General features: G+C 31.8%; 1 protein-coding gene across 1 annotated transcript in view; it reads left to right on the plus strand.

The window, feature by feature from the left end:
* Positions 1-1554: 1554 nt before the first annotated feature.
* Positions 1555-25780, plus strand: part of Smp_160210 (putative ceramide glucosyltransferase) — a gene marked incomplete at both ends in the record, with an annotated part of 35695 nt that continues 11469 nt past the window's right edge. The window contains 5 exons of the mRNA XM_018797044.1: positions 1555-1664; positions 1697-1832; positions 11058-11160; positions 15934-16035; positions 18882-18997. Of these exons, the coding sequence (XP_018652124.1) occupies positions 1555-1664; positions 1697-1832; positions 11058-11160; positions 15934-16035; positions 18882-18997 (567 nt within the window). The remainder of the gene's footprint in view (positions 1665-1696; positions 1833-11057; positions 11161-15933; positions 16036-18881; positions 18998-25780) is intronic.

The following is a 25780-nucleotide window of genomic DNA, read 5'->3' on the forward strand; positions in this document are numbered from 1 at the left end:
ACGTCCAATTTGGCAATATGGTGTTCAATTTATTGTAGTGTTAAAAATGTGAAACACAATTCATCCAATTGATCATTACGGATTTTCATTTCAAATTTCAACAGATTAATTAATTAGTACAAAGAAACGCAATCAAGCTTTTCACCTTTGAGTCCACAAGAGCATTACAAAGCAAAGTTGGGCTATGTTGCTCTCCAATCACTTCTATTTATTAACTGAAACGACTTTCAAACTTACAAAAATTCAAACATGAAAATAAATTTATGTAATTGCGTAAAATATCCCACTATCTAGGTATAGGTCTCCTGGAAAAAGGCTCTAGACATCGGAGAATCAGTGAACGTGGTCTGCACAGACTTCAGCAAAGCATTTGACAAGATGCCAACAAGTAGACTACTGCTGAAGCTAGAAAATCTTGATGTTGCCGGACCTCTCTTAAAATGTCTTAAGGACTTCCTAGTGGGTCGTAGACAGAGAGTAAGAATATATTGAAAGTGCTCCACCTGGAGACCAGTACTGATTGGAGTACCTCAAGGTTCTGTCCTGAGTCTTTTACTTTTTATACTGTATGCAAATGATCTCCCAGTTACAGTACAGTCTCCAATGTTATGATACGCTGACGATGTAGAGATCTGGCAAGAAATAACGGGAGACACGGATACATGCGCACTTTAGGCATACTTAAATATTGTGATTAACTGGTCTAGAGAGTGGCTGATGCCTATCAAGGCGGCAAAGTGTGTCTACACGCACTTTGGGGATACAAAAGTAAATAGGTACAGCATAGGTGAAGTGCCTGTACCCGTGGTCTAGTCTCACAAGGATCTTGTGGTGACAATGAGTCATGATCTTAAGACCACGGCCCACTGCCGGGAGGTCGCAGTGGGCTTTAAGACGGACATTCACCAAGTTAGATACTACCATGTTCACTACAGTGTACACAACCTTAGTGAGAACTAAACTTGGAAATTGAGTTCAGGCTGTCAGCCCCCGTTAAAAAGATGACTTGGATATCCTGGGAAAGTACAACGGGCAGCCACCCGCGTAATTTCATAACTCCAGGGTTTACCATAAGAAGAACGGCTTGGAGAGCTAGACCTCTTTACTCTGTCCTACAGCAGGTTAGGAGTTGATCTGATTTTGACGTATAGAAGTCTGAGAAATGATTTTGGACCTCATATATCCTCTTGTTTTCTTCCCAGTAGATCGGGATATCTCAGAGGACAGAGCAGGCGAGTAGAAAAGCCAAGAATGAACAAAATACTCGTGGCATACAGATTTTCACACCGAGTCATCAATTCTTGGGACCTGCTGCATGAAGCAGCGGCATCCACACCTTCAATCGACTCGTTCAAGGGAAAAATGGACACTCACAGAAGCATACTAGAAAAGGAATAACACAGGCCATATGCTCTCTGTCCTTACTATACAGATCTGAATCTGAATTTGACAAAGTTTGAAGTTTGAATTCCGTATGGACATTAACTTAACTACGACCTTAGACTAACTTCAACATTTCAAGTTTAATGTGGAAACATATGACTGTATTTAGAGATGTTTCAAGTTGAAGAGCTGTGTTCATTGGGAATATTTATCCTGTCATTACTAGTACTTTTTTTATATTTCCATCAAATTTGCTTCTTTTTGATATCACTCTACACAGCGTAAGTTCATTTCTCTGTCCTTGCATCTGTAGTCGATGTTTATTTTATCCGAAAAGATCTGTCGTATTAACCGATACACCAGGAGTGTCAGTTGTCAAACCTCTTATGGGAGTAGATGATTGTCTTCACGAAAACTTGAAAAGTCACTTCACTTTGGACTATCCTCGAGTAAGTTTCTGACCGTTTTTGTATTTTGCTTAATATATACCTATGCAACATGATTTTTATGTTGAAAGTTTATTCTGGAATTACCCATCCCAAAGTCCAGAGCATATAAAAAGTTAAATGTAATAGAACAGTGTGTGCCAAAGTTTGTTTTACCTCCATAATCGTTACCTTTATTATTGTCTTTCAATATTTTACATTCTGAAACAAAACGTTTTAAATGTATATATCACCTGAAAATGAATCTCTTGCATAACACTGGATCGTTTCAAACTGATAATCGTTTAGTCAGTTGCTTTGCTGTCTGACTTTGAAACAATGGAGTAAAGAATTTTTAAACTGATTAAACTAACATTATTTCCACTAGTTTTGATTCATAGCGCTTGGCAAGTACAGGCTCACAATGTTGAGTCACTGGTCTTGTTTTGGGGTTAAGGATACTATACAGCTAACTAGGTTGAAACGGCTGAAGAAGGATGGCGACCTGGGACGTGGTGATAAAATATAAGATTTCATAGAGCAACCTTTAAAAGTATTCAAATACATGTCGATATTGAATCTAATAATCACGTCTCACTAGGGATTTAGGAGATTATTTGTTAATTTGTTTGTTCTTTTATGTGAGGTTGGTTGTTATCAGGAATCCGTTCAAGTTGAACGCAGCACAACAAGCATTAATTTCATTGATTTCGAAGCTGTAATAGAAATATTATGTAATACAGTAATGTTTTTCTACACTTTAGCGAAGGATGGCCTCTTATTTAAATCAAGCGCATTCTTTTAGTTAATTGTGGTGTTTTCGTCTAGGTATGACTGCTTTTGCACAGTATAAATATATATTTCTTAATGCCGAGTGATTACCTTGCTTGTAATCTGAGATCAATACAAGTTGTAAGTTTTTGGATGTGTGATGTATCCCTGGAATTTACTCAGCAGATTGCTCGAGTAGCCTTTTCTTGGTTTAAATAAACACGTCTAATATTGATAGATATTCTTATTCAAGACACTTGGAAAAGCTATGTTCTCCCAGTTTTTAAAATCATAAAACCATTTAGTTGATATATATGAAATATTACGCATTTTATTAATTTATGCTGGCAGTTTATTTAACTTGATTAGTGGGTGCGGAAAAAGTGGTGCAGTTTTTGCTGACGTACATTTCATTTTATAGGAAGTGGTTTAAAACAAATATGCTTTTGATGTCAATCAGCCAGTCATACTTAACGCATACCTGACACATGTATACATCTGTTAGATATGTCATACCATAGTAGCACATCGCAATATTTACTTGTTTTTAAACTGGCTAAACTTGTGATGTACAAGGTAGCGCAAATTATAAGAATTTCGGTAAAACAATGCTTTTGACAAAAGACTCTAAATGCGTATATTGCTGTTTAAAAGGGTTAGAAGTGATCCTTTCATTTACAGCATTTAACTTAAAATGACAACATATCATGACTTTTTAATCCAGTTTGTTTTTATTTATCAGTAGCGATGTCATTTTTATCAGCGTAGGTAATATGGAATCTGTAAAGCTCCTAACATATTGTTCTGTGGTGATAAACACATACTATTGAAGTGAAGCAAACCGAACAACCACGTATTTGTCCGCAATTACACGTTGAAATCACAGATCAGAGATTTGTGCTGGTGTATCACTTTAATAAACCGCTAAAAATATTACAGACACCTTTGTATCCGTTCGTTAACAAAATGAAAGTGGGATAATGACTATCTAGTGATGGCATCTTTGATTAGGATGATTTTATAGAACTGTTCGACAGATTCTTGTTCAAACAACTCAAAATGCCTGATAACCTTTTCAGTGAGTCTGTTTATAATCGTTAGAGCTCAGCTGATCGTGCTTTGACATTCGAAGCGATTGTCACTGAGATCAAGTTTCAATGTGTATATCGGCACTGTGTTGCTGAACATTCTCAGATAGAAAGAAGCTCAAATCCTTTATAGGAAGGCTACTCACTCATCAAGTATCATAGAATCTGTAATCAAACAGTGATTTCAATTCACCTTGTGCATTTCAGTTTCAAATTGTCAGTGATATTAATATGTTTTTTAAGGGGGAATTTTAGACAAACAAACATTAAACAAGTAGTATTTATAATTGATAGTATAGTTTCATCAATGTCCGAAAACATTTTAGGTATTGGTATTCCTTTTTTCAAGTTGTTGTTCAAACCAGTTGTATTGTATTCTGATTTTTTTTAGAAAAGTATTCTGACTTCAAAAACTTATTGCTCTGCTTTCCAAATCAACGTTCATAAATGTATTTCTTGTTTTGAAATATCCTAGGTTTATATATGACATTTTTCTGAAGAGGGCAAAATTTAAATGTGTCCTTTCGAAATGCCTATTTTTAATTGTAACAAAAACTGTCAGTTTCTGTACCCTCATCTCAATCACTGGGAAACTTACTGGACATTTAAAATTTGAAGCTTGGGAAAGTTACATCGTTCTGTTATATATATATATATATATATATATATATATAGCAAAAGAAATCAACTATGTTTCAAAATGAAAGATTAAGATACAATGACACTGTTTGATTATTTCAGCTAATGGCGTTAATTTACCACCATATTTTTCGATTTTCATGATTTACTCAAATTGTGCGTAGTTTTTGGTTTTGAGGGAATTACATTTATGTTTCTTTGAGGGTTTATGTATATAAGATATAAGTGATCTCTCTGCACTTTTGGATACATGCGTCGAATTTATGACATTAGGAGATTCACATTTAGGTATAACCCATTATTGATTTTATAGTGCTATCATAGTTAATCCACTTAATCATATAAATTAAGATTGATTACATCATATTGATTGTGTATTGATCTTTATCCTGATTTATACCGTGAAAGAATTCCTTACGTGAAAAACATAAATTTCTGATGAGTTAAACATGGTCAGCAAGAAATTCATACATTTCCTTGTATTAGTATACGAAATCTATTTCAGACTGAGACTTAAAGTAAGATCATTGTATTCTAAGTTACTAATCTAGAATCTTATATATAACAAACCGTGTGCATAAATGAATTACATCTACCGTCAGTGTGCTATGAAAATCATTCACTAATGGATTTGATTTCCACTACTCACCTTATCAAAAAGTTATCTAAAAACTTTTCTAATTATTTACTTGGAATGAAAATGATTTAGAATAGCATGACAACAGTTCTCATTGTAAACGTTTTTTGAATCACACAAACTTAATGATACCGGTTATTTTCCTTTTGAAGTTGTATCACTTAAACATCAAGTAAATAGTGTGATCATAGTTTACTTGATCAGTATTGCTTATGGTGACATTAGTAGAAATTTTATAAAAACTGGTATCAGTTGTTATTTGTACTTATTATTATTATTACTATATTATTATTATTATTATATTACGGTCTTTAGGAACTTTATTATGGAACATCTATGAGTTTAAACCCATAGAAACAAATGGTTTAGATATATTTTTAAATTAAAAATTAAATTTTAATTCCTTTTAATAAATTACACTGTTTTTCTAATTTCACATACGTGAACGCCCCTGAAATGTGACTACTTTAGAACAAAATATATATATTAACTTTTTATTACTTAACGGTGAGTCATTAGTAGTATTGCCCATTAAAATCAGTCTATTTTATCTTTGTTCTCTTTTAAATATGAAATAAAAGAATAAGGGAATATGCATATATGTATATGAAAAATTTGGGTAGATAACTATACTAAGATGTTGTAGCACTAAATGTCATGTGATGTTAAACAAGAGTTATATGCAGATGGTTATCACTGTAGAGTTGCTCTAGTCACTGGGTTTTTGGTGTTATAATTAATGTATTTTAAAGAGTTCAACATCTTACTACGGAACAAAATGATAATCAGTGCTTTATGTTTGTTGTTTTAGATTATCATTCACTTTCTGCCAGTTTTATGCATTGATAATAGAAAGTTGAAATTGTTTTTTGGTCCTAAAACGTTTTTTGCTCATTGTATTTCGCTGCACATTTTCACTAATATATCTATAATGTCAGACTCAAGTATTGACTTCGGTGAAACGTTAGTCAACGTCATCCATCATTGTATATTGTATCACATTATGTTTCACAGAGATCAATTACATCGAGTTCTAATGTTTTCTGTCCTTAGTACAAATAAACTGGAATGACAATATCATTAATATTTTGCAGTACATTCCACCGTTTACACTAGGGGCGAATTGATAATATGTCTTGTAATTTTTTATTCTAAATAAAATGAAATATATAAAGATTCCCTCTTATCACTATTGTTCTCTGTATGTTATTTCAAGGTTTGTAGACATTGAAAATGGATTATATCCCTTATATCAGTATGCGGTTGGATTTATGTTATGGATACTAGGTTTGAATCTCTATAGGATAATGAGCATGTTCTGTAATAAGTTGTAAATCGATCTGCGCGTTAAGTTCATATTATATTACAATACAGTTAGAATGAAACTTAGGATGATATAGACAAACTTTTTTACATGACTTGCAGTCCAAAGTTCTCCCCACCATCATTCATCTTTCCGTTCAAACCCATACTTTCTTTCTTTATTCACAAAAAATTCTGTCAGTCAAGTTTTTCTTATTTAGTGTATTTGGTTAAATTACTCCATCTGATGTGTTTTTCTACAACATATCAACAGTGTGACCCGGTTTAGAAATTAGTTTATATGCAATGAATGTTTTCAAATTTCAGCGTTTATCACTGTTCAGCCTTATTTGTTGCTAGAACCTAGTAGTCTGGGACAGTGATTGAAATTATTAAAATGATCGAATTCTATCACTCCAATACGTTTTTGATTTGTTGTCCTTTGTTTTAGGCATAGGATTTTCCTATGGCTAGTTTTTCTTAACTATTCTCTCCTTTTTCATTTCCTAATCTTTATTCTCTTCCTGTGTTCCTTTTTTCTATATATGGTTTTGTAAAGTTTGAGGACTTGAACGAACAAAATTTGAGTCTAAGTTAATAACCGTAACAGGCTAAAATTTCATAACTGACTATTAGTCTGTCTAAAATGTATTTTCTAAAATTATGTCAACTGTAGGAAATTTCACTAAAACCACACTCCTACGTAAAATTAGTTTCAGATCGTTTTTTTTTGTCGCTTGGACGTTTATCATAAAAAGATTTATTTAAGAAACACCCACTGCTTCATTACACATAGTTTGTCACTTGTTCAGTGTCATCTGATATAGTTTCTTAGAAAAATCGTTGTGCTTAAATAAGGTATAAATATTTAGTTAACTGTAAATATACGTTATATATAAGATTATATTCAGACGTTTCACGAAGTAGTCTAATTCACTTTTAAAAATACTATTTGATTAAAAACTTGCTTCGGTCTGGGCACCTGGGCGGTATTACAGCCCTCTCACAAAGTGTGGCACATAAATATCTGGTGCCCCCTTGTACCAATATTTATGTGTTCAAATAAATTATAATAAAATTTGATTAAAAAAAAGCTCTGAATAACCTGACTGACTACACATTTTACTTAGAAAATGTGAGATTGATCTTAATTATATCAATTTGTCTAGCTACCTTAAATTCAATCATTCAATACCAATGGAGAATTTCTTATAAAATTGTTGTGACTGATCAAATATATTTACTTTTTTTTCAAATAAGTTACGTTTCAGCCTTTTATCCTTCAATGAATTATTAGTATGATATATGATGTTATTTAAAGTACAGTCGTTTAAATGAACCAAATTGTCTTCACTGTACACGTTGTCATTCCATAGATTATGAAAAGGCTTTTCGTTTATAAGCTTGGTTGAGTTTGTACATATATGAAATAGAAATAATTACACTTTATCATGTTGTGCGCATTGATTGGTTAATTACAAAGGCTAGTACAGTTTATAATTTAACTTGTAAGATGTATTTCATGTATATATATTAGGTTAGAACAGATTAAACACATTTCATCAGATTTTTTAAATCTAAATCTAACTTGAGGAAAATCAGAAGTTATTTGTTTTATGATATTGTTATGTCTGAAGAGTTTTTGAATTCACTTGGTCAGCAAACGGAACAAATACTTGTGACCAGAGACCAATAAGCTAGCTATTCTGACGCGTCCCAGACCCAGCTAACTAGAGTAAGAAGTTCAAGTTGGAAGCGGGGAAGATATATTCCGTAAACAGCTAGAAGCACAGCAATCACAAGGGGAAGAAATCAAACGTATATATATACAGTAAAAAATTGTCCTTGGGAAGCATTACAAAAGAGCACACTAAAAGATACAACGGACCAATAGCGTTTAAGATATTTCTAAGTGAGAAATACGACTCGAAGTTGAAAGGAGCGCTTTTGGCGCGAAAACAAAGAAATTCATATTTTCAAAATAAAATTACGAAAATAAGTCATTTACTAAGTTAGTTCTGTGGATTTAACATCCCCAACAGATATAAAATCTGTGTATCTAATAATAACTTCCAAACCAGTTGTAACACAAATGAAAATTCGTCACCATAAAACAATCTGGTTTGTTTTAGTTAGTAAGTATGATTTATGGTTTTTGAAATGTTGCTTGGATTAAAGCTTACCTTCAAATTTTATCTATCAGTATATTATGCTTGCCAATAAATCGACGACAGACTATTCTTGAATATTGTTTGCTTTATTGTCTAATTATGAGTCATAGTGTAACTTTATTCTTAAGTATCTATTTACCGAATTAAATGTTTCATCATACTTTACCTACTTTTGACACATAGAAAATAAGGAACATTATGTATACGCATGTGTTCATATAAATATCGTGCAGGTATTAGTTTCGCAGATTCTAGTACAAAAGAAATATTTACGTGCTTATGTGCTTAAAAAATCACAGAACAATTAGAAAAGATCTGGAAAGAAGGGATTCGATTCCTGAATCTTCGGTCTTGCGCGCTAACGCTTAAACTCTAGACCACTGAGCCAGCATCCGACGGTGTTGATGTGCAACTTAAACCAATCCGTGATGCTGCACGACCGTCTTCAGGATCGTGGGTGCTTGCTGTTGAGGAGTCTCATATTAGGACGAAACGGATGTTCAGTGCCTTCAGATCTTCAATCGTAGTCTAACATTGATCGGCTCATGATCTCAATTAAAACTCAATCATCTCGATAACCCTATACTAATAATTAGAAAAAAGTTTCTGTTAAGTAAAAAAAGTTCTTGAACTCTAGCGAATTGTATCAATTGTTTAAAACAGAAATATAGAGTCGTGCTTCTTCAAATTTTAAGCACTAGATACTTGAAGGTTAATACATTCCTTTAAAAATGAATTCGTCTGGAGTCATCAAGTTCATGATTTTCAGCAAAAAAAGAAACGTTTTACAAAAGTGTTTTGAGAATTCACAAAGTTAGATGAAACATTTAAACTCAACTGATTATAAACAGAGTGTATTTCATGTAGATGAAGATAATTTATTGTAATGGAGTATATATTGCACATTTAAGGCAATGTTCGTATTACAAAAAAGAACGAATATTTATAAGACTATTAATTTTTTAACACTTCACTATTTCGATTTTAAAGTAATTCTAAAAATATTAGAAATTTGACTGACCGAGTGTTTCTATAGAACGCTATTTCTTAATAAGTGCTCGGAGTTTTGTTAAGGTTCACTGACTATAGATGCTAACAGTTTTTACTGTTGAATTGAACATTGTTTATATGATTAGATACGTTCTGGGGCACTTTTTTGAGCATTGCTTGTAGTTTTCTTGTCGTTTTATTGGTTTAATAACCTTTTATTTTCTTTAAATGTGCAAAGAAACGATCAAGTTTATAATTATGTTATATTTGTTCTATTGTTTTGTTTTATTCTGTAAAACATGACTGAGTTTTCTCCCAATGCTTACGTTAGTTAGCATCTTCAGTAGTTTGGAGTTTTCATACATTCTGTAACTAGAATATACTTGTTTTTGTTGTCTATATGAACTAAATAAAAATCTTGTATTTTTAAAATCAAAAAACGATAATCCATCAGGGTAAATTTTTCTTGCTAACTTTTGTCAGTATAATGTATCTATGAATGGCTCAGAATCGATCACAATGGCGCAGGTGTATACACTCTTTATCTTCCCTTAAACCTTGAGATTAAAATTGCTTCATATCTGTCTTCCTTACTGCACTGTATCCTTATATACAACCATTCTTTTATATATTACCACCGTTAAATTAACTACTATGAATTTGGTGTTCATCTTGTTTTGTTAATGGGGTATGGCAACTTGGATCGATGCATACATGTGTTTGGTCCTACGTTGTAGCTGACTGACTGACTAAATGGAAGTTAAATTATCATAAGAAATAGAGTTTTCATCAATCAATTTTCCCGTTACATACTGTGAATGTGCGCTGTTTGGTTCAGAAATTAGTAAAGATCTTTATTCATTACTTAACTCTCTTCTTGTCAGTGAGTTCCAGAGGCTAGGATATTATATCGTTTGGTAGTATATTCTATGTTATCTTTATTGTAATATCTACAGTATTTCTGTTACATCGTAAACAGTACGATAATAATATAACACATTTTTTATTGGTCAGATTATTCTTTTTACACTTTACAGTAATGACAGTTGTCTTACTCGATTGTTAACTGAACTATGCAGTTGGTATGCCACTCAAGTAACTAAATAAGCACATTGACCAACAAGTTAGGTTTTCATTATCCCTTAATAATCCCTACCTTTAGACTAACGGTTTGGGGAACACATAGATTTATTAGTATATGAAGTATTTCTTGGAATCTTTTTCACTGAATCTACTGTATTTAAAAATCTGTTGCCGCAAGTGATTAATTGATTGCTTTTGTTTGACGATTAAATCATAGTCTCAGCCTCTTGTGATATATGAATGGCTCGAAAACATATAATTCTTACTCATCCAGTTTTAATTCGTGTCATTCTAGAGGAATATTTGTATATCATTATCTATTCACATAAAAAGTGGTGGTTTGATTTTCATTGATAGTTTCATCAAAGGTACTTTCATCACCTTGATATTCAAGTGAACTTTATGAATTGGGGAATGAGCAGATTGTAATTCAACGCAATTTTTCTGACAACTGATAATGTTTACGATTTATTTAGTAAATTATTACTATACAGTACATTGTACATGGAATATGGTACCGATTAATTTGTACGTTTTCAAATTACTTTTTTTTTCCATATGTTCTTAGTTTGAACTGCTATTTTGTGTACAAAATGAAAATGATCCAGTAATTAGTTTATTACAATCATTATGTGAACAATATCCTCATGTAAATAGCAGATTATTTATTGGTAAGTATTTATTTGATATTATTTCAAAAATGTCCCATACTCTTTAAAAGAGAAGTTTAAATGATTATTTGGAGGTGATTTTCATTACAAATGGATAGTAACTTGATAGTTACTGAGAATTGATAGGCATTGTCCAAATATATTGTACTAGTTCTAGACTTCTCAGAAGTATGCAGCCACAGTCGCATTAGGAACTAGTTTCGGAACACTTAGGTTTTATAGTGAGAACGATAACTCTTAGACTAATAGTTTTTTACTATCAGAAGGGATTTTGTAGATGTTATAGTAATTTTAATAGTTGAGATCATGAATCAATTGAAGCTAGACCACCACGGAAAACCTAGAAGCACTGGACGGCCGTTTCGTCCTAGTGTGGGACTCCTCAGCAGTGCGCATCCACGATCCCGCTTCGCAAGATTTGAACCCAGGACCTATCAGTTTTTTAATTGATTTCAATTCAGAATGATATATATTACTACAAAACCTTTCTCTTAGTAATAATTGCATTTTGTTTGGTGATGCCATGGAAAGTTCAAGGGAGATGTGACTGATCGACGTCAATCATTTCATGAGTAAAATAAACATCATCAGTGAACATTGGGTGACAACCACTTTATACTACAAATTAAGTGAAGTTGGAATTGTAGATCATTAGATTCGACATGGTAGTCAACATATATTTCACTCTCCTTGAGACCCCAATGATCTGAGTTCTACTCCCAAGTCTTGAGTACTCAATACTAAAAAATTCCAAATCAAGGCAAAAGATTTGTCCACTGTCCTTTGTGTCTTGTGCTTTTCTAGTTGATGTCAAGCAGCGGTAATAATGAGATATTTAAGCATCCTGTTCAATTCCAGTCTGTTCATCTTAAAAGGAGGTTATTGCCAAGTATCATCTTTGAGAATTAATGATTTCCCCTGTTTTTTTGATTACACATCCAGCATATACGTACTACACCTTTGGAAAATCTGTCTTGAATAATGTTTATTAACAAGTGGAAGACTATCATTTACTTCAATGGTTTGCGTTATGTGAAGTTAGTTTATTTCACTGACTGATATCAAATGAAGTAGTGTTAAACTGTGAGAGCAGTATGACCACAGTTAAGTTTTTTCGTTAAGCATCAATGAACATAATATTTCTCTTCATGGTTTCCTGTAGTTTACTGTTGCCTATTTGAAATGAAAAGAATTAAAAGCGGAAATATTAGGTATGGTTTGCAAGATGAGGTGTATTGATTACTGAATTATTTCCCAAGTGAGCTTGTTATACAGAACTTACTGAATATAAAAAAATCTAAAGGAATTACTCGATTGTAGAAGTGTATTTGTGGTAACCGTATTGTTAGGGAAATGCGGCAAATTCTGTCCAATAAAAGTGAACCTGAACTTTGAATCTTGAAGTGTGGTTGGTTGCGCCGTAAATTCGATAGAAAATGTATAAGTGTTCTGGGCATAGAAGTTTATAAATATATTTATCTATAAACAGTGTATGTGCTGACTGGTGTGAATTAATTAGAAAGGTTACAGTAGATAAATGATGAATTCAGTGATAATAGATAAAACAATGACTATCCAACAGTTGAAGCTTTTTTTATCAACTTGTTAGTTGTTAACATAAGAACTATGAAGGAATAACAATAAATTCGTTTAAACAAAGAAAAAAATTGCCGCTATATAGATTTTGTTTAATGACTGGTTTTTTATGGTTTAAGTATACAGTAAGTTAGTGTTTAAGATAGAAATGCCAGATACTCCAAATTGGACACACAAAATAAGACAGTTTTAGTTAACTTCTGTTATAAGTATAAGCAAAATAAAATGTCGTAAAATGGTACTTCGATTGAGGCAATCAGAGTAATTGAAATATTTGAAACGGTTTTTAACTCTTTTTTTTTCTCAAAAGAAAAAAATTAACCACTTTGAACGAAAGGAGTGTTAACTAAATAAAATAGCATGAAAGTGTTATATCTCGAACTTAGATTCTTAGTATGTCGCGTAATACTTGAGCACTCGAACTCTAGAACCCTCCCAAGTCGCAAAATGAGACAAAAGAAGAATAGTAAGTAGGAATGTTATTCCAGTGTCAAATATAGTACAAAAATCTCATGCATTTATAGTTTTTTGGCTGAAAGTAAATCGTCATTTCGGACAGCCAATGGGCACATATGGGGTTCTTCTTATTCATCCAATAGGGAAGCTACACACCGACATTCTAGAATGTTCCTCTAGCGGTGATTGGATTGAATGTCTTCGGCTCTTTCTGGGCTTCTTGAGTCTTCCTTGAGTTTGCCGACGAGCCATCCTTACAGAAAGTTTATACATTTCTTCAGTACTTTAAGAGTAAATCTTAATCAATAGTACAAGTTTACCAAAATATTGAGATTCTTTATCAACCTTATTCAAGAAAGGAAATTCGTTATTTTACACATTATCTGGTAAATAACTCACGTAATGAAATTGTTTACAAATTATTGTATTTTTATCTCTATTGAAAATTGAACTATTCTATTATTGAACGTTAAACAAAAAAAGTTTTGATAGTTGAGATCACGAATCAATTAAAGCTAGACCACCATGGAAAACCTGGAAGCACTGGACAGCCGTTTCGTCCTATTATGGGACTCCTCAGCAGTGCGCATTCACGATCCTGCCTCGCGATTCATGATCTCAACTATCAAAATTAATATAATATCTACAAAACCCCCTTCTGATAAAAGTTTTTTTTTTTCAAAAAATTGTAAAATTCACTTATATTGTAAGTCATGAAAATATTAGGAAAAATAGGTGTGTATGAAATGACATCGAAAAAATAAAAAAAAGTCATCTACTTCATTTATTTTAATTATAAAATGGTTTCTAAAATAAATGTAATAATATTATGGATCATATGCATATACATTATTCAGTAAGCTTAAAACATACATTAGATAGTGAAATGAGGAAATCATCTCAAAAGAAACAAATAGACTTATGATGTTATTGTTTGCAGTCAATGAAAATCTGACAACAAAATGATTGCCATTGTAATTATTATTTTTGTTTTTAATATATTTGGTTACAGAAAGAACAGAGATTTCATTTCCTAATGTTTCCAGAACAATAATTACTGTTTTAAACGGTATTTATTAGACGATATCAGAATCTTTTGATACTTAGCTTATAATGTGTACTGTATTGAGCAATATATAAATGCATTCAAGATAGTTTCAGCAATGCTCTGTACAGTTTTTTTGATATTACATGATTGTAAAGGAACTGGATGACTTTTCGTTTTTATAAAACATTTCCTAATAACACAGTTCTTCGAACTAATATATAAATAAATTCATTTAGTATTGTTTGTTGAGGCGAAACGCGATGGCTTTTGAAGCTAAAGGTACTGGGTTCGAGTCCCAGAGTGAACATCAACTCTGAGATGCAGGTACGTCCAGCTGACGAGTCCCAAATAGGACGAAACACGCGTCCTGGATTCCACTGCTAGCCATTATCCATCTTTGCTTATAATTTATGAATAGTTTCTAAAGTGTTTTTTTTATTGAACCTATTTCTTGATCGTGATAATGAGGTTGGTGCACCTTGAAAAAGTTATCTTTATGATCAGAAGATCTACCATGATTGCATCCATACTGTTGAAAGTGACTGAATTTGGCGTTATAAAAATCAGTTCCACTCGAATGATAGATTTTATATTTGTTCACAATGCTGTTGATAAGCTCATCTGTTTTATGCTTCACTTACATCAAAATAACTCAACACTGCCTATAAAAAATGTAGTTGTTACTTTATTAATCATGAGTTTTCCTATGAATTCTGTTGATTAGATGCTCGCGCATGCATATTAATCTTTAAAATAAAAAAACCAGCATATTGTTAATATCAGTCTTCTTGCTAAACGTAGACATTTATTTGCGATTAGTTTTTTTTATCTCAATATATCCGGAGCTCACAAATAACTAAACTAGTTTCCCGTATCCTTACTGGAATTTTATTAAATTAAATTTCATTGAGAGTACTGAGTGAATTTAATGATTCACTAACTTCTTTCCTTGAGATCTTACTTCCCAATGATGAAATGTAGTTATTTTATGAAAACAGGAGGAACTATGTTGAGAAGTAGTGTTTTTCACCTCAACTGTAAAGATATACAATACCATTATGTCTTAATGGAACTGTTGGTTAGTAAAAATAATGCCTTAAATACTAATCAAATGTTAACTTGACCAATGCGCTTAAAGTCAATGGCTTAAATGTCATTCGGAAGGACAGCATAGTACAGAATCTCCAATCAAGCGTACATCGCAAAAGGAAATACGAGATGAAATTAAACTGTCATTAACATGAAACATTTCACAACTTCACTGTTTTATAAATATTGTTAATTATGCGACAATCAGTCACTGTATAACTATCTAATCGTATGTTTGTACATGTTTAGCTACCTGATGAAATCTATAAACTGCTAGAATAATTTTAAATACAATTTTTTTGGAGCCTCATTTAACTCACGTTGTTGCATCGTGCGTAAATTGGGGATCACAAATTCAGTTTGTAATCTCTATAATTAAAATCCTACATATTTGTATCATCATTGATATTAATTGTTTATTTGGGCAGCTAGAATTCCTGAGTTACATAATTTGGCTTAATAATTTATAATTAGCTTAGTGAAATGTTATGTTGAAAATTTTTTATGTAACGATCTAATCATTCAGTCATTAAGAAATGATCTTGACTGACTTTTGAAAAAAAATCTCTGTTTTACTTCTTCAGGAGGTAAAGACGGAGTAGTGAATCCAATGGTACACAATATGGTACCTGCTTACGAGGCTGCAAAATATAATCTTGTTTGGGTGAGCACAAGTCGAGTTAAAGGTAGATTGACAGTTTGTAGTGTTTAATTTACCACATTACATTTAAACCGTTTGGTTTAATGTTTTCTTTATTTCTTTAAACGTAGTTTTACTGATTTAGTTTGGTATCTCATAGTGAAAAAATGGTTTTAGAAACTGTAAATAGTATTGTAGTGAGCGAAAACTCAGGTGGGGTAAGTCAATTTATTCTTTTACGCAAAATTACATAGTGCCCTTGTAAAATATAACAATCACACATGAAATACATCATTCGCATATCCTCCTTGAGTTGTTCATTCCGCAGTCTATCATTCTTCCGATCCCGTTTTTATTCTGATTGCTCTCTATTTTCCTTCCTCGTCACCTTTTCATTTCAATCTTCTGCTGGTAAGCATTTTACTCCCGATTCCTGCTACATACTATTTATATCCGTCCGCATAAACAGCTTACAGCACACTATTGTATCGGTAAGATCTATGAAAATCATAGTGTTTGAGCTTTTGAACTTTTAATGGGTGTCTGTAGAAGCCTGATAGAAAACAGTTATTGAGTAGCTTAGATCAGTGGTCAGATTAAAAAGGTAGATTATGGAGTTCAAACAACACTTTGGATAAGCAAAGGTAGCTGATCGCAGTCATGTAGTTGCTTAATCGAAACTACCAGATTCTACTGGTTTTTTTAGTTTCATAATTGATAATTAGGAGCTTTGAACTTTGTATCGAATTGTTCACTTACCAGTCACATATATAAACGTTTTAATTCGATCGTAGTTTTGTTTGTAGTTTAACACCTTTCAGGTTATTAAAGGTTTTTTGTACGATTACTGTATCATTAATTAAAAACGATTAACTGTCAAGTACATACACTCACTAATGCCAGTTAATTCACTGCAATTTCTTACATTCTGGACAGTCAATTTGGGATATTGTTTAAATTTATTTTAATAAATTAACGATCTCATTAACTCCAATGGTTTTATGACTAATTAAGTTCATAAATTAACCACGTGCATACTTAACAACATTAGGACAACTTCTGGTAATCTTTACTGTTTTACAACTGGTTTAAGTAGGTTATGTGAAATATTCTTTAGTTAACATTTAGAATTATCTAGAAATGGATCTGCACATGAATTACTTATAATACTACTAATGCGTCATTCATTAGAATAGCAAATTAATAAGTAGAAGCTCAAGAGTAGTATGACGTGTACACCATATTTTTTATGTTTCTCGTTATCTATTTAATATTTGTTAAATGACCGTTCAATTTATCTTGAAAGTTACGATCATCCATACAGACTGTCGGTTGAAAATTATTTTGTTAAGTTTTTTTCGAATACATGTATTTAATTAGTTCAAAAGTCTTGCCTAGTGATATTATAGCGTAATCGAATTGATCAAAAAATGTTTAATAGTTGAATTCATGAGTCAATTAAAGCTAAGACGCCGTGTAAAACCTGGAAGTACTGGACTCCCGTTTCGTCCCAGTATGAGACTCCTCAGCAACGCGCATCCACGATCTCACTCGCGGGGTTCGAACCCAGGACCTATCGGTCCCGCTTTAATTGACCCATGAATTCAACTATTAAATTACTAAAATCTCCATAAAGCCTCCTTCTGATAGCAAAAAATGTTTGTGTTTTTAGTTTTTGATGTATTATCTTGATGTATTATCTTAGTATGGAGAGTTAAGGCGATTATTAAATTTTGCAGTTTTCGATCACGGACTAACTTTTATTAGACAAAGATTGAAAACCAGGAAACACTTAAAGTTCTCAATTTTGATGAGAATTTACCATAAGGTCTGACATGACCGATAGCGTTTGAGTAGACTACCTCTTTCAATGACAGACCTTGCCTTAGAACCTCACGATAATCCGGGCTGAATGCCACCTTAAGGTCAAGAAATACAAATATCGTCGAACGTTGAAAAGTATTTTCAAGGTCTTGAATCTAAAGTTAGTCTTTTCGAATATTTTATTACCATTGAAGCCGTGTCTCGGAAAGATCGGCTATTTCACAACCCTAGAATAGCTTGTTTTCTCACGATTTAACAAAAATACTCAACATGTACATTACTATTCTTATTACTTTAAACTTACACTACAACAAGTTATTTCGTGATTTTTAAATAAATTCTACGAATCTAATTTTTGTTTTATAACAAGAATTTTTTAAAATAATAGATATGTATTCCATTATGCTTTAAGTGAGAACAAAAATTGGTTTTTCAATAATGTCAATTGTTGTTTTAGGTCGTTCATTCTATTGGCATCGTGCTCATTGACAGTATATTGGTTAATTTTGTCAAGGTAGCTTCTGTCATAAACTTAATACTCTTTGTACTTTTAGCACGCATATTTTCAAACTTAGTTTCGTAATATTAACCGTGTTGAAATAATTTAATCTGACGTTTGAACAATAATAGTAATTGAGATCATTAATCGATCAGTGTTAGACCACCATTGGAAACCTGGGAGCACTGGAAGGTTGTTTCTTCCTAGTATGGTACTCCTGAGCAGTGCGTATCCACGATTCCGCACGTGGGGTTCAAACGCAGGGCTTTCGGTCTCGTGCGCGAATGCTTAATATTTAAACCACTGAGCCAGCATTCACCGGTGTTAATGTCTGACTTCAACCAATCAAACAATGATCGATTAATGATCTCAATCAAAACTCCTATATTGATAATAATGTAATAACAATGTTAGATTTACTTACTATCTTATGAACATAATGTCGTACTATAAAATATATTTTTTGTTTTACGAATTCCCTTTTATTTGAATTGTAAATATTATGATTATAATAAATTTAAAGATAATTGTAAGTCGATTATTTTTGTTTTAATATGAAATTTTCATAGCATCCGCTGAGGTCATTTGGGATTTCGTCTGTAAAGCTCATGATCCATCAGTTGCTATTGTTCATCAATTGCCATTTTTCGCCGATCATTCTGGTTTTGTAGCCGCTATTGAAAAGGTAGTGCAGATGTTTTCTTTTGAAACTTTAAAAAAATTTCATCGCGATTCATTTGGCAGGGGTAGAAGTGTCAAACATCATTTTCTCCTAGCATTAATTAGTGCTGGTAACAATGTGTTGCATTGAGATTATTTTATATTTCATCAGATTCATTTTTTATTAAAATTATTTATCTCTCTCGAATCATTAACGTTTAATCAATTCAATTTACGCATCGCTCATCATTTCCTTTGAGTGAATATTTGAGTACCTGGACTTTTTATTAGGTATGTTTAGTTTGTTTACCGTCGATAAACATAAGAACCAGGGGATGGAAATGCTTTTGCAATACATCATGAAAAATATTTGGTTTCATTGTTTAAGATTGATTGCAGTTGAGTAGACGGATTCATTCTTTAGTTTCCTCTGACTTTCGAGTGTGGTAATTACTTAATGTTTTTGTTCATATAATTACTTTCCTGTTAAACCATATTTTCTGGGAATAGTTTTCCTTTAGGACTGATTATTATTTTTATTATTATCCTCACTTCTATACTCTTCATCTCAGGAATGTCCTCTTTCTTTATCGATGTGAATTATTTCAACTTGAAACGATCTACGTCTGTGTCAGGTTCTTAGCTATTTAATGCTAACTGAGTGAACATTCTATTTACTACTTATTCATACTTCACAACGTATAATGTTTTCGTTGAAACAAGTCTAAAGTCTGAAAGCCTAATATCTTCTTTCCGAAGTCCCTGTATCTTAATCATTGATAAGGTGTTGTCCAGTTGAGCGTCTGTGTGTATTGTTTTGTTTTCTGTAATATATAACGGTTGAAATCTGGAGATTGCCTTCATAAGTCAGTTACCAGTTTAGTTTCTAACATTCTTTTGAGTATTTTATCAGATTAGCTCTGTTACTACTATAAATATTTGTAAAAAAGATCTCTGTACAGCAATAAGCTTAATACAACAGTTAGAAAGTACATATTCTTTTCCAACTTGAATACAAATACATGCATATATATGAAGCTTTATTAATCATTTCACTGAAGGTATGTCATACATAATCCTATCAATCCTTTCTCTAGTCACATTAAACATGTTCATTGTGATAAGCTTTAAACAGTTGATTCTGTGTGATTAAAACTTCTCCATGGATACGTGAACTAAGTAATCTAGACTGACCTACATACGTATTAGCACAAACGATTAATTATTTAAACCAATTGACAAATCTTACTATAAAAACTAAAATAACACCCCAATTGAAGATAATATATTTAAATGTAGGATGATATTCCCTCAATAACACAAATCTTATGTAAATTATTCATTACAATATTAACTAAATAAATTGATTAGTTGTAACCGGGTTCATCAAAATAGACTCAACTTTCATATGTAACTTTTCGATTTAAAATAAATCGAGCATTGAAAAAGTTATTCTGTCAACAAAGCTTCATAATATGTTATGGATAAAAGATAGGTAAATAGGGTAGCCTTCATTTTATTGCCAACTGTAGACGAATCTTTAAATGAAATCATTATAAACGGAATGGTTTGGAAGAATTGTTTGAAAACGTAAGCAGCATTTCGGAGAACATCAAGCTAACAAAGGAAATAGAGCTCAATGACTACAAACTAACATTTGTCGATTATTTTTTTGAACAAAGACATAATAATAAGATGGAAATAAATGTATTCAGGAATTCAACAAATTCTGAGAGATACTTAAATTACGGTTGAATTCATGCGTATTGTACGAAAGTAACTGGTAAAAAATTTAATTAACAGAAGTATTAATCTCGTTACAGATAAGGAAGACCAACAGGTCGAATTGAATAGAGTTTTGTCTACACTTAGGGGTAAAAATTACTCCAGAGAGTTTGTAAGGAAGATTATTATAAATAAAAGAAAAACCACATTAGAGTATATACCGAAAGATTGGAAGTCCACCGTGGTTATCCTATACTGTAGAGAAACATCAGAAGAAATTAAGGGGATTCTAAACAAACATCATATAAGAGTGTAGGAAATTGTTTGAAAGGAAATTAACTCAGCATACTGTTTTGTCATTCCAAATATATATGTGGAGCATACTTTTCTGTGCATATCACTTAACTGACATACCTTTGATGTATTAAAATTTGTACTAGGAGTTTTGTACGCTATACAAAATAAGTTAATGATGAAAATTTACATGTTATGATCAAGATCAGTGTACCCTTAACATAAATTTAGTAACATTCGACACATCTAGTCAGATTTAAATCTTCGAATGATCTAAGGGACTAAAGTATTTGAGATTTTTTATTGGCCTTTTCATTGTAACTATTCAGTGATTGAAAATCCTATCAAGTGTATACTAAATAACGGACATGGCGTAACCTTTTTTCAGTGTAATTCCAAAAATACACTTTATTTGGATTTGTGTAGTGTCACATGTTGTTGGATAGTAAATAAACAGTAAGTAGAACACAAAGTTAATTATCACAGAATACAGGTAAAAATGATCACAATCAGAATGAAGCTATGTTGATTAGTTGCAGTCCTAAAAATGAAGAAAACAAACAATGTATATGAATTAAAATTTACCCCGTTGGACAAGTCAGTAACAATGTAAACTCAGTAACTAAGCGGATATTGCGATAACGTTTGAAGTGAATGGGATAGGGTTCAAATCCCCTAGTGATTATTAATTCTGGAATCTACATGATTCCAATTGGTGAGTCCCGAATAGAACGAAACGCGCATCCTGAATTACACCACTGATCACTATCCATCTTTCCTTACATAATTTAATTAGTTTGTGAACAAAAAATATACATAGAACTTACATCATACAGACCTTTCTCCTTTCACTGTATTAAATATTTCTCATCGCTTAAATTAGTATATTTATATTAGTTTTTTCATAGTTAAAATCATAAGTCAATTGAAGCTAGACCACCATGGAAAACCTGGAGGCACTGGACGGCCGTTTAGTCCTACTATGGGACTCCTCAGCAATGCACATCCACGATCCCGCCTCGAGAGATTCGAACCCAGATACATGTCCTGGGGTTCTAGTGTGAAGCAGCGACCAGTGGAGTTTAACCACGTCTGTTTTGAGATAACAACTCACTGAAGACAATCGGTGAACGGTTGCTCAAACTTCGTGGATCAGTTGAAGTTAGACATTAACACTGTTTAATGCCGGCTCATCGGTCTATCGGTTAATGGCTCTGCTGCTAGACTGGTAGGTCCTGGGTTCGAATCTCGCGAGGTGGGATCGTGGATGCGCACTGCTGAGGAGTCTCACACTAGGACGAAACGGCCGTCCAGTGCTTCCAGGTTTTCTATGGTGGTCTAGCTTCAATTGACTCATGATTTCAACTATGAAAAATACTGATATCTCCACAACATTCATTCTGATTATATTAATTTTATTATATAACTGACTATGATGTATTACCATTATCAAGATTTCATTAAGCCAATTGATTGAAAACAATTTTTTCATAGATCAAAGTCTTTTTTCTATTTTTCTCTATAGTTCTAACAATTTTAAGGTGGTGGGAATAAAACACTTTTATGTATGATTTTATATTTCAAACATAGTTTTTTTTTTTTAACATATGGCTAGTGTTATAAAAGGGGATTTATTTTGGATTTATTGTCAATATAACACATTTATCATTAGGGTACATTTTGATAATGAAGTAATAATTCTTCTTCTGCAAAGAGAATTATTAATTCAGTTTAGGGGTTAACGTTTATTTGATTACAGTCGCATATTCTATTTCTATTCACCTTGGAATCGTTTCTACATTAAAATAATTTCATTTCTTGTAAATGTTGTCACACACACACCCACACCTACACACTCATTTTACTCTTTGTAATAATGAAATCTATAATCTTCACGACATGTTTCTTTTTTACTTTTTTTTTACAAATGATATGTCCAACAGTAATTATTATCAAACGTGTTAATCTTATTAAAAGAAATCATTATGAAATCAGGTTTTTGGCACAAATCTTTGATTGAATATAATCCATACTAGTATATAGTAAAATATTTTATATCTAAGATGAATTAAGTCAAAGTACAAAGGATTAAAATTGTAATATCATGTTTCATAACACTTAATTACTCTAAATTATCTCAGTACACTACAAATTTCGTGTGGTTACATTTTATTTTATTTTAAAAAGAATTATGTCACTTCGCTTGAAAAAAATATCAGAAGGGGTTTCGTGGAGGAGTCCCACAGTAGGACGAAACGGCTGTCCAGTGCTTTCAGGTTTTCTATGGTGGTCTAGCTTCAATTGACTTATGATTTGAACTATGCAAATATTGAAAAAAATAGTTAATGAATATTTTAGGTAAACTACAGACTCTTAGATACAATTCTTTCTAATCATCAATATTCAATGCAATATATATATAATGGTTCAGATTTAGTTCAACTCTTTAAATATTGTCTTTATATAAGTTAATGTATTCAGTAGATACCCATTTACTATTTGTCTGTGTGTTATGATTTTAAATTGGTTAGTTTAAAATATGTTTAGTTTGAATTAACGCTTTCAACTATCATTTAAAATATATTCTTATTTTAAAAGACTAATATTTGAACGAAGAATATTCTTTTCGATAAATTCTCTTCAGGTTCTACAATTATATATCCAAATTAATAATCCGAAAAATTGGCCAGGTTAAAGGCAAAGTACATAGTTTAATGCATGTAAATTTAGGAATGTCAAATCAAATAGAATAAAATTGTTAATGTTGATATAACTCATAGAGAATGTTATCTTGAATCTGTATATACGTAAAGTGAAAATTTAAGATCTGTGATCAGAATATAAATATGGGTCAGATAGGGTGAGAGAGATATGATAGTGCAATTACAATTCGATCAAGTGGAAGACTAAATGTGTGAAAAATTAGTGAGACGTAATAAGGAGGGATTATGGCCATATTTTTGGTGGGATTTTTCAAATTATCAGTAGTTACACTGCCAAATAAATTTTAATTTTGATAATAGTTTTGTGCTAAATGACAAATAATTACCTGTTTTGGATGCTGAAAGTTCAATTTATTTTTGTGAACATTTCTATTTGTAATCTTATAGATAAATGAAACAATTGGATAAAATGGTAAATTAAATGAAAGTGAACTAAACCTTCTTGAATGCTAAATTGATAGTTTGATGGCTTTTTAACTCCGATCATAAATATCGGTTAATTTATATTCCATGTATAAAAAAAATGCTAGACTTTCAATCTTTTATGGATGGATGACTTTAAATTTTCCGTTAATCTTTTAGTTCATTTGATCTGTGGTTGTTCTTAAATTGATATAGTGTTCATATTTTTGATAGTTTCTGCCTGCTTTCTGCAGTATTCTTAGATTTGAATAGAATTGAGTTACGTTTTGTCCAAGGTCACTATCTTCATTCACCTCGTATTACCTTAATCTAATTTCATGATTGAAGCTAGACCACTACTGAAAAACACGGAGCATTGGAAACCTGTTTTTTCGTAATATGGGATTCTTCAGTAGTGCATAGCGATAACGTTTCCCTTAGGAATGTAACTCACGATCTTTTAGAAAAAATCATATGGTCTTTTTGGCGAACGGTATGATAATATCGACAAAAGCTTAAAGGTTTTTAACTTTATACATATATATATATATTCAATGCTGTAAATGAAAATTATGCCTTCGATTATTCAATATCCTTTTGAGTAATTACAATACAATCGATTCCTTATGCACTAAAATTTAGACACAAGATCACTCCAATGCACTTGAATATTTAAATAATTAAGAAATGTAGTTTGATCTGATTACTAAATGACTTTGATCTTCGTCTGACAAATATTGCAATCCATTTCATTTCAATGAAATACGTGCAACTTACTGATCAGTATTTTGCGAAGTTACTCATTTACATTTGTTAACAAAGCATGTGACTTGGAAAGTAAGTTCTGTTTGGTTGTGATAATTTTAGTCTTAAAACGATGACCAATCGGTTATTGACTAGTCAGTTGTGAATCCTATTCAGTTAAAGTTTAACGGAAATCTCACAAAATTTATATGCCTTGTTTCATTGAGTCTAAGTTATTGTTATTTTCAGTTATTACATGACAGTAGCCAATCTTTGAAATGCCACGCTTTTCTTCTTAACTGGATAATAAGGGGTTACATCCGAATTATCTATCGTAAGAGTTGTAATAAATTTTATAGTTCCGTAACGAATGTTCCTATACTTCGGTCTTATTTTTCCTCAGTACCTCTAGAACCTAGCATCTATTACCCTAAAACAATTGTTGATATCTGCTTAATTGATTAGTTATAGCATTCGAATTTGTCTAAGCAGTGTTAATTATCTTTGAGACTTGAATAATGATATCAATTACTCGTATTATCGATTCGATCAGGATGGGTTTCCACCTAGTTTAGTGGTACAGATACTACAACATTGTTCTTGTTGATATCTTATTTTGTTATATTTAGCAATAACTTTGCTATGAGCTAATTTTAAATAGGGTTCATTTATAAAAGAGATTGAAAACAATATTTGCCCATTGTTAACATAGTTTGATTGTAAAGTGTTTCTCATTTAGTAATTTATTCACGTTAACTGTTTACCAGTAATGGATACGTAATTTGCTTTTTAGTTTGCTTATTCTTCTATCGATTTCTATTCATACTTATAACCTTGTCAAATTTTAAAATTATAACATAATTTGCTTTGTTTTATTTCTACAAGTAATAATTTATAAGAACTAACTAGGATCACTTAAT

Source organism: Schistosoma mansoni, chromosome 4 (genome assembly GCF_000237925.1).
Source record: "Schistosoma mansoni strain Puerto Rico chromosome 4, complete genome".
Classification (NCBI taxonomy): domain Eukaryota; kingdom Metazoa; phylum Platyhelminthes; class Trematoda; order Strigeidida; family Schistosomatidae; genus Schistosoma; species Schistosoma mansoni.